Genomic DNA, 11,042 nt, shown 5'->3' on the forward strand with positions numbered 1-11,042 from the left:
AGGATGACCCCAAATGCTATGCATCTGGGTCCATAGAAACATGTTCTGCAGAGCCCCGTCCTGGTGTTGATTAAACACAGGTGTGTTGGTGCTCTTGGTGATAACAGCAAAGGGGATTGGCAGGGTTTGAATGCATGACTGGCCATGCCTGAGTGAAGTCCCCACCTAGGAGAGGTTTATCAACCCCAGGCTGGCATTGTGCAGAAGAGGTCTGGTATTTTCCATTGAGGTGTGTAGGGTTTGCACAAGGGTGATGATAAGGGCAGGAACGACGGAGAAGAAAAAGAACCTGACAAAGAAACAACAAAGAGAGAGGAGTGGTGTTTTTTGACCAATACCTGTATCATGACTCAGAGAACCAGTCGGCCCAGAAGTAGGGAATTTGATACTTCCCAACCCCATACAAGTGATACCTGAAGTGATTATATATAAAGGAGGTGAAAGTCCTCGACTCAGAGTGCTAGACACAGCCTCAAAGATGAAGGTCTTTCTCGTTATTTTGCTGGCCGCAATCCTGTGCATAGAATCAGGTAAGACACGGTAGAGTTTCCTCTTTACCCCAATCTCATGGTCTTTCCAGTGAGTTATACACCTCTGGAAGTAGGAGGGGAGACAGCGAGATGCGTTTGCCCCAAAGCAAAAGGCAGAAGTCACTGGTTCTTGTCTGGGTGTGTGGTATCAGCTTTCTGAAAGGACATTACAGAGTGGTCTAGACAGGGAGAAAAAATGGTCTATCTTCTTGCTGGAAGTCAACATATTTTGGGATTGCAGATGGGAGAAATGTTTTCGATAAAGAGGCCCATCTTGCTTTCTGCCCAAGGGTGGGACTGGACCCGATGATCTGTAACATCCCTTCCAGCCCCTAACGTCTATGAAACGATGAACAATGCCTCGCATTTGAAAGCCTAACTTTCATCCAACTATGTAGTGGGTCCACTGGAAAGGTATCACTGTAAGAAACCCTTGCCTAGTAAATTAGTAAACTTGCTGGAGAATGAAGCATTGGAGGGACCCCAAGGATTTGTGAGAAGCTTCCACCAAAAAGGACGGGAGGGAAAAAATTAAAACATATCAAACCACATCACTTTGACATTTCCTTAAATGGCAGGTTTTGCATGAAAAATGCTGATGCAGTTCACTTTCAGCCAATTCCATTAGGCCGCTGGGTCAGCTGGCTTGAAAACCTTGACCTTGTCTCAGTTCCTTCCCCGTTCCAACCCGAATCCTTCCCTTTGTCACTGATGCTGATTTCAAAAGCCATCTGATTGCAAATCATTTGTTTTTTCTGTGGGGGTTCAAACTGTTGCATTATTTTTATGCTGAACGGTATAATGCAATATAGCCACGGGGCATTGTTGGGTCTGTATGTTGCCGTTGGGGGGGTGAGAATGGGATCAGAGCATATGTATGGTGGGGACCACTAAAAGGCTAGTTGGTTGGTAATCGGTCCAGCTGCCTGGGTTCAATATAGCCTGGAGGGTAGGTGCATTATACCCCGGCAGCTACCTGCACAGTGTAATTGCAGCTGTGTGCACACTTCAGTTGTGCCCAGGCCATGGGATGTGAAACACCGGCATTGAGTGTGAACTCCCATCCCACCAAGTCCTTGGTGACAGCTGCACCCCTGAGAGTGCTCAGCCCCTGGGGAGGGCAGGTGGCCACTATCCCCATGAGCAATTGGACCCACCTCCCTCCCAAGACCCCCTGATGTGCCCTGGCTCTGGGAGTGGGGCCTGGGATCCAGGTTGGGCAGAGGAGGGATCTGAACACCGAGAGCTCAGTTGACAGTGTGATGGAGAGGGACGCTGTGGCATCATGCTCCCAGGGTCACAAAGTCTTTTCTTTAAGGCCTGGGTTGTACTGCAGCAACCCAGCTTCCTCATTCCTCGTCCTGGGGCTCTCTGTACTGCGGTACCCCTTCACACACCTGGGTCTCTTGCAGGTTTTGCCTTGAAATGTCGCACGTGCTCAGCGAAGACCAACAACGCGGATTGTCAGGCATCCACAAACTGCCCCGCGAACTCCACCGACTGCAAGACAGAATTGTATGGTAAGAAGAGACATTGGGGCAATGTCCCAGGCTGCTGTTGGACACACAAGTGCTTGACACAGAGACACAACCAGGAGGTTCACACAACCATTCATCCATTGCAGCTACACAGGGATCACCCTGCACACCCCAGCTGGGCCCTCCCTTCTTCCTAAGGTCCAACCTAAATTTCCCCTGCTGCAATTTAAGACCGTTGCTCTTAGTCCTGTCGCCTGCAGCCACAGACAACTGTTGATCACCATTCACATTGTAAATGCACTTAGTATGTATTTGAGGACTGCTTCAAATACAAATTCCCCCTTGGTCTTCTCTTCTCCAAATTAAATATCACAGTTCTTCCAACTCTTCCTCAAACACTGCCTTTTCTAGATGGCTAATCATTTGTGTTGCTCACCGCTGCCTTCTTTCTAATTTGGTGTGTCCATTGGAAAGAAGCCATCCTTTTTGGTGTGCACAGTGCTCCAAACTGGGCTCCGTTCTCTGGGTCAGGTCTGAAGAGAGTAGAAAAATCCCCCCCTGTGTCTTGCATGCAACAGTTTTATGCAATTCGGGACACTTTGTGAAACCCTCCACCACATTTGCCAATGGGACCTGAAGTCTCCAAGCCAGGCCCTCAGGTGGTACAAATCACATTGACAAGGAGCCCAATAACATCCTCGGAAATTGCTGCATGTCTACCGGTTAGTGTTTGTCTGCCTGAACAAGCAAGGCGTGTTTAGGAATGAGAGCCTGAAAAGCAGGTGTGAGGAGCTCCCTGCGGCTGGCTCCGTCATTAACTTCTCCCAGCTACAGGTGTCGTTGCAGCCATCTGATGTTTCGTGGTTATACTGAGGCAGTCTGCCTTTTGCTCAAGCACTGGAGGGTCAAAGCCACCAACATTAAAATAACACAAGTGGTTGATAGCAGTTTGTGTCCTTTCCCCCAGCTCTAGTTCCTGTGGCTTTGCAAACTCTAACTGAGCTGATTGAGTCTGGAGAAGAGAAGACCGAGGGGGATTGAATAGCAGCCTTCAGCTATGTGCAGGGGGGCTGCAAAAAGGATGGAGCTGGGCTGTATAAGTATGCTACACAGAAGGAAAGGGGTTGTTCTGCTTGGATTTAAGTAAACACCTAGGATTAAGCTGGGTTTTTTTTTCCAAAAGAAAATGCATGCAAGAAATGCAAGCTTCATCACTGTGAGGACCTGATCACCTTGAGGTCTCTTCCAACCCTATCAGTCCATGAGGTCCAGCTGTGTTGTCCCTCATCCCACTGCTTTTCACTTCTCTAGCTTGTTTCCTTCTAGTGTCATGGTTAGGAATTGTGCCTAATCCTAGAAATCATAGAAAACCCAGGCTGGAAAGTGGCTCCAGAGGTCATCTAGTCCAACTCCCTGCCTGAGGAAGGATCATCCCTATCCAAATCATCCCATACAAATCCATCATCTGATCTCTTAGTCAAAGGACCATCAACCCTAATACAGCACAAGAGCCCCCTGCCCTGATAGGTTTGCTTGAGTGTTGTCTGTGTAACTCTTTCATTTCCCTTCCAGTTCCGGTGGTGGGAGGCTGGAAAGTTATCAAGAAGCAGTGTTCCTCCTCATGTACAAACTCCACTGAGGACTTCTATGTGTTTAAGCAGAAAATTTTCTGTTGCTCAACTGACGACTGCAACACCAACGGTGTGGGCAGGATGGAAAGCAGCTCCATGGTCATGGCAGTGGGTATTGCAGCCAGCGTCACCTGCTTCTTGCTTACGAGTAGACTGTGAGGAGCGGAGAGGAAGCCTTGGGCCATCGATTGCCCTGGAAGTTCCCCCCGATGGCTGGTTTCTAGCAGTTGAGCAGAGCGGCACCGCTTTCTTCCCCTGCACGGTTGTACCTGGCTACTGATGCTTGTCTTACAGATTTCTTTAGCGCTGTTAATTAAGAGCAAACGGGGTGCATGTGTGTGTGTGTGTGTGTGTGCATGTGTGTGTGTTACAATGCTGTTTTTAATACACACCTGCCCTTCCATTAAGTGCATGTCTTTCTATGTCACAGTCACCACTTAGCGGACACATCAACCGCTCCATCATGCATGTAGCTGAGTGTTTACTGCATGCACTATTTACATTGAACATTTGACCCCCCCCTCCCCAATCTGTCTGTGACTGCGGGTGCGTATGCGCTGTATATACCGATCAGCAGATCCATCTATTTTTCCAGCAGGTGTATGTATATGAACACGTGTGGTAGGCACCATTAAACAGAAACTTTTGCCCTTCCATCAATGTGTGCGCATGCCTTTACTGTGCAGCATACACATCTGTGTACGCTGGATGCATCTACACGTTCACTGCGCAGCAAACACATCTGTGTACACTGTGGGTGCATCTGCACGTTCATTAATACACTGTAGTTACTTGCATTAAGTTTAGTAACCAAGTACTAAACGAATGTGTAGTAATCAGTGCTACTGCACAGTAGCGCCAGCACATGGGTTTTTACAGATGTTAACTGTGCAATAGCCTAAGACTGCTGCACAGTAGTGTATTAGCATGGGTTTTGCACAGCATGCTACTGCACAGTGTTAATAGGCTATTGCACAGCTAATGTCTCACGTAGATGCACCCAGTATGTCCAAGAGCCATGCTTTAGCGAACACAAATCCACTATTACAGCTGTCAAGTCATTGCGTGTGTGTGGTGATACTAGCAAAGGAGACATGACTTGTACCTCCCAAAAAGCCCCCAGCCATGATGGGGGCTCCTAGGTGCTACTGCAACACAATAAGTAACAACAGAAGAGGGATACTGGGATGTGCTGGGTGCTGAGCATCACAATCACAGCTTAGGCTTCTTGGGAGCCTTCTGACCAGATTGCTTGTTAACTCCTTCCCTGCCCCCTTCTCTTCCCCTGAAAGCAGCTTCCTTTGGAGCAGTGATTCTCAACCAGGGGGAAGCAAGATCCTTGTAAGGGTGCATCAAAGTATAGGCAAATACCTATAGTATAGGGGGTGTACAACCAGGGGAAGGGAGGAGCTATCACCAAGGAGGAGTACTCCTCCTCGGCCCGCGAGTGTAGAAGGGCCTGATTGCCTTTTATGATCAAGTAACTAAATCCTTGGATGATGGTGTCACCGTGGACGTAATCTTTCTAGACTTTAAGAAGGCTTTTGACACTGTCTCTCATCCCATCCTCATCAATAAATTAAGTGACTGCAGCATTGATGCCTGCACAGTTTCCCCTCATTGCTCACACCTGCTGAAGCATCCGATGGTTTGTCATTGCATCAGGCAGGCGAAGGGGTTATTATATTGCAGCTCTTCTCTGCCTATGGTGAGAGTCACGGTCCAGATACAGAAGGCTCCCAGGGACCCGCCCTCTGTGCTGAACATGCAATGGAAATGTATGCAAAAATAACTGCACCAGCAAGTCATGCTTAGTAAGGCTGGTGGAGCCAGGCCCTCCCTATAGGACAGCCGGGTTGAATCATAGAAAATGACGGTATGAAAGGACCTCAGGAAGCCACATCTAGTCCAACCCCTTGCTCAAAGCAGGACCAGCCCAGCTACATCATGCCAGCCAAGGCTTTGGTTAGCTGGGTTTTAAAAACCTTCAAGGATGGAGAGTCCACCACCTGTCTGGGTAACCTGTCCCAGTGCTTGAGAAAGTTTTTCCTAATATCCAACTTAAACCCCCCTTGCTGCAACTATTGCTTCTTATTGTGTCATTTGTCACCACTGAGACCAGCCCAGCTCTTATCGTGCTATTTAAGGGCCATGCAGTAATTCACGTTACAAGAGTGAGAGCTGGCTGGGTCACGTATGAGCTTCCTTGAACCATCTTTGCTTCTCAGTGCTGGCCTGCAAGGCACCCTGCTAACCCCTTCCTGGGTGCATGCACGCATCTGCTAATACCCCCCAATCCTGGCACATAGCCCCCCCCAACAACGTTTCCATCCCTGGGCTCACACTGACATCTCACTGCTGTCTTCCCCTCAGGTTTTGCAGTCTTGGCCTCCCCTGTGCAGCTCCCCCATAAGTTTCTGGTCATTTTAAGAAACCTTTGGGTAAATCTACGCTGTGTGCCCAAGCTCAGGATCATGCCTCTACCACCCAGCTATCATCACTGACAATGCTGATCCCCGTATCTAGGGGCGACCGCAGCTCAGAGCCAGCCAGTTCTGCTTGTTTTCCAGCTGTGTAAACACATCAGCCACCACCCACCCCCATGCGTGACTAATTGGCAATACTGCTAAAGTCTGGCTGTGTGCCCTGTGGCATGCAAGGACTGTGGAAGTCCTCCGGCTTGTTCAACAATTTCCTGGACAAACATCTTCCAGCCATTCTCCACCCTTTGATTTTGGCAAAAAACTGAACTGGGCTGTTTTTGGTTGGGTATTTAACCCTTCATTATCTGCAATGTGCTCCACAGCTCTGCTGTAGCAACCAGGCACTCCTAATGTACTGGAGCACAGATGAATTGGTCAGTGCCTGTAATAGGGTGAGCTGGGCCTTTAAGAGGGAACAGAGCTCCCTGTTGTAGGAGCCCAGATGTAAATGGATGAGGGAGTATCCCAGGAGCAGCTGAAACCCAAGAGGAGAGAGCAGAGAGTAGTGAGCTAGGGGGAAAGGAGCAGGTTGCAGACAGGAGGCGGAGGGGAAACTCAGATAAGCTCGCAAGCAGGAAGGGGCCATGGTACCAAGACGATACTGAGACACAGCTAAAGGACCTTTCCTACTGCCTGGAGAAGGGCTAAAAGTGTTGTTGCTGGTTTGTGCCTTTGTTGGTGCAAGGCCTGTGTTTTGCATTTAAAGGACTGGCTGAGGAGCCAGGCTGCAGGGCTGCAGGCCGCCAACCTGCTTAGTCTCTATAGCGAGTATCGCAGCTCCAGCCCAAAATGTCTTCACCTGCACCTCCGCAACCCAATGAGCCCCTGGCTTGGAGCTCATTGCCATGAGCCGACACCACAGCTCTTGGAGGCTGCCAAGGAGACATCTTCACCTGCACCTCCGCAACCCAATGAACCCCTGGCTTGGAGCTCATTGCCATGAGCCAACACCACAGCTCTTGGAGGCTGCCAAGGAGACAAACCAGCCACTCATGAATGCCCCCGATCTATGCCTTTGCTACACAGACGCCATGTCTACACGAGGCATTAACTGCATAGTAGCCCATTACTACTACACAGTAGTGTCACATGGCACGAAGCATGATGTGATGCTAGTGCACAGTAGTAATGAGCTACTGCACAGTCAGCATCACCTAAAAGCCATTTGGGGACACCGCGGCACTGTAACTCCGGTTACTGCGCAGTCATTTAATACGTGGGTATGCAAGTACTAAATGACTGCGCCGTAACAACGGTGCGGTCGGCGTCTCATGTAGACACGGCCAGCGTTGGGCAAGGTGTTTGTTGGCACTCCAGGCTCTGAGCTCCCACCCTACCCCACAGCCCTGTTCTTCACGTGCAGGGTCTTTAGAAAGAAGAAGACAAATAGGAGAGCATTGCCAAACACAGGGAGCATCAGAAAGAGGATGCTTAGCCCCAGAAACCTGCCATCATCTTTATTAATATCTTGGAAGATGCATTGGAGTAAAGAGGGGAAGAATTTCCTGGTAGATGGCCAATGCATGCCAAACGAGGGAGGATCTGGGCTGCCTCCGGCTGTCATTGGCTCGGGCATAAGATAGAGGTCATGTATCTAATGATTTGATTAACCAAGCCTTCCCATTCCAGCCAGTCTCCTGTACCATATGCTCACCAGTACAGCCAATAAAAAGGGGTGTAACTAAGTAGCCCAAACCAAGTAATTGAGTGCCAAGTGATCCCAACTACCGACTCATAGCCACACGACTCCAAGGATTTGTTTCAAGAGAATATTTTGTCACATCAAAAAGAGGATTTTTTTGTTTCATGCAGCAAGTAAAATGCAAGGTTTTGCCTAACAAGATTAATAACTAGCCAACAAAGGGTTATGCCCAATTTTCCTAAACAACACCTACCCCTAGTCATCAAAGGTGTGGACTGTCCATCTTTGTCCCTGCCTGAGGAAGGTCTGGAGAAGGGAGGGTGGTACATGGGAAAATACGGTACTGGCACCAGCCTCCAGTAAAAGAGAACTCCTTTGCTGAATGCCAGGTACCGGCTGCTGCTACTTATAGATTCATAGATGTATGAATAGCAGCATATATAGATGCATGAATCTATGAATAGCAGGAGCCGGTACCCCATATATTCATGGGGCTTTGAACAGTTCATTGAGGACAAAACAGCAGAGTCTGATGGAAATCCCCAGGCTCAGGTGCATTTCAAAGACACCTTTAACCTCAGTCTTGCCAGGTCATTGTTGATCTTGGCAATCTACAGTCAATGGAGCATTTACCAAACAATGTGTCTCGAATTAAGGTTGCTGTCAGTCACTTTTAGATCACTCTGGGCTTTGGAAAAGCTGCATATTTTCCATTCTCCTCTCCTGCAGAACCAGACACATGGACAAGGGACTGCAAGGTGATCTGGGGTGGAAATTTCCAGCCCTCAGCTGCTCAGTGAAGCCCGGCCTTGCAATGTTCCAGAAAATAGCAGAAACACTGCAAAATCCCAGCTCAGCTCACCTAGTACCTGTTCATGTGCCCATACCCTCGAGGTATGTCACTGAGGCGTAGACAAGGAGTGATGCGGTCAGCATCACATCTGGCTACCGTTGACTTCCAGACAAATGACAAGTCATCCAGATGCTAATGGTCCTCCTAGGGCTGCAACACAACCCTCTTCCACCAACCCATGCTTGTTTCTGGGGCGCAGAAGCATCCCTGCACAGGGCAAAGCTGCACCAGGAGAAGTTCCTTCTGGATCATCGTCTAGGTTTTCTAGATCCTGCCTTCCTCCTCCTCCTGTGGTCTGCTTCCTCAGGGCCATGTGGGACCCGGTGCTACTGGGACATGGGAGAGAGGTCCAGCCTATCTCCAGCCAAGGCTGTCAGGTGCAGAGGGTCCTGTGGGCACCTGCAAGGTGGGGAACAAGTCTCAAATAACAGGAAGAAATCTGTCCCCAAAGATGCTGAGAGAGAGAGGGTGTGAGTCTTGGGATCCATCAGATGAGCCACAAGGTCTGAGCCAGGCTTTCTGGCGGCAGCTGAGATGATACAAAAGTTGCATGACAACCTTTCTTGGTCATGGGTGCAGGTTGCATGTCCAATGAGCCCAGACATTGCTGGGCTTGATTCGGGAATCACAGGGCAATCCCCTGGTTGCAACAAGGCAGGATCTTCCCAGTGGTTCCTCCTAGCCTGATGATTACACTCTGATTTTATCCAAGTGTCCCATGATCTTGAATGGTGATGTGAATCACCCTCTTCTAGTTACCAACGTATCAGCCTGGAATTTAAGGTGTGAAAACAACCCATCTACCGCTGATTCAGTCACCCTGCTTGGTGTGGAAAGATGCAGTGATTCAATGGTCTCCATCAAAGCAGAGGAGAGAGTGAAGGCCGGACAGGAGACCAGAGAGGACAACGCTGACCAAAAAGACCTTGAACATCACCATCAAATCAATCACCCCCACAAAAAACTCTTGTCTTATCCAGGTTCCCATCATGAAATCAGACCTAGCTCTGAGAAAAAGAGGAAGGCAGGGAGAAATCCTATCACAGCATATCTTCACCCTCAGTGGTGTCCAGCTCAGGAGATATGGGCCAAAGAGCCAGTCCTTTGGGCTGTCATGATGCAGGCCTATTGGTTTCCATAGCCAAGGGAGTGACCATGTCTGGTCAGGTCTGATTCCTATAGATACCTAATTCCTGCCTTGGTCATCTGGAGATGGCCTTTGGCAGAGGTCTGGAATAGGATACAAACTCATCCCTCTGGATCTGGAGCAGGACACCTCTACTGCTTTGTCACTGCCCACCCCTTCACCCCCTGGTGACACCCAGATTTGGAGGCATCCTTTTGGCCTTTCAATCCAGGAATAGGTGTCAGGTTTTTAAAGCTGGGCAGATACTTTCTGAGGCACTTCCTTTTGCTTCTGCCCCAGTTCAGCTGTGCCATTGGCAGCTGTGGTGGGAATATGAGCACTGAACCGCCCATAGAGCCTGCCAAGATTTACAAGGCTGAGTTGCTTCGAACCAACCCAACCAGTCATTCCCCATGGCTTGCAAAGCCACAGTGGACTGGGTATATCTTAGATGAGGGTAGATGTCCTTCTTAAAGACACCAAATATACCAATATACCATCAGTAAGGTATAAGCATCCCCAACACCGAATCCAGCCCCAGCTTTAGATGAGTAAGTAGCTCTTATACAGCTGAAATTAAATGCAGACTTGACATTTTGGGCTGCATGGGTGTTGTGTAGATCCTGCTTCCTTCTGACACAGTGCATGACTCTCCATGAGTCATGAGCAAATAGAAAGATGCAGGCGGAGTCAGTCCTTGGCTCAGGGAGATGGGAACTACCTGGGAAGGGATGGAGCTGGGGGCTCGGTCCCCGCCGCTGCCCTCACTGCTGCCTGCTCACGTCAATATAATATACGCTCAAGAGATCCCAAGTACCCCTGCTGCAGAAGACGGCAAAAAAAAACCCAGTTTGTACCAATCTGACCTAAAATGCCTTCCTGACCCCAAATCTAGCATCAGTCTGACCCTGGGAGGGGGCAAGACCCTCCAGCCAGGAATCTCCGGGTTTATGTTTTTGGGCTGGTGTTTAGCCTACCAGAGCGCTCTACCCTGCTCTTGTTCCTCTGAGTGGGCCAAAATTGGCCCTGACTTTGCCAACCAGGTTGCAGCACCATGCTCACAATGGAGCATTACCCCAGTCAAGACTGCAAGCCACGGAGGGCATTGAGCCCCCTCCTCTGCTCTACACCCCTAGCCATGCTGCCACATCCGTCCTACAGAACAGGCTTCCCAAGCAAGGTTTTGGGGAGATGCTACAGTAGACATCACAAGTTCACGGCAGAATTAGACAAGGCGGACACCACCCTTAATCATACGGACATGTGGGCGGGTGGAGCACGCAAGGTAAGTTTGCTTCT

At 49.3% G+C, this 11,042-nt stretch overlaps 1 protein-coding gene across 1 annotated transcript; it reads left to right on the forward strand.

Annotated features, from left to right (window-relative positions):
- Window positions 1–469: 469 nt before the first annotated feature.
- On the forward strand, window positions 470–4,284 carry LOC102386204 (prostate stem cell antigen-like). Its single transcript, XM_006031063.2, has 3 exons — window positions 470–530; window positions 1,943–2,050; window positions 3,581–4,284. Exons 1-3 carry the CDS (start codon window positions 479–481, stop codon window positions 3,796–3,798), a joined length of 378 nt encoding a protein of 125 aa, XP_006031125.1. The 5' UTR covers window positions 470–478; the 3' UTR covers window positions 3,799–4,284.
- The last annotated feature ends 6,758 nt before the right edge of the window (window positions 4,285–11,042 follow it).

Source organism: Alligator sinensis, unplaced genomic scaffold (assembly GCF_000455745.1).
Source record: "Alligator sinensis unplaced genomic scaffold, ASM45574v1 scaffold1054_1, whole genome shotgun sequence".
Taxonomy (NCBI): domain Eukaryota; kingdom Metazoa; phylum Chordata; order Crocodylia; family Alligatoridae; genus Alligator; species Alligator sinensis.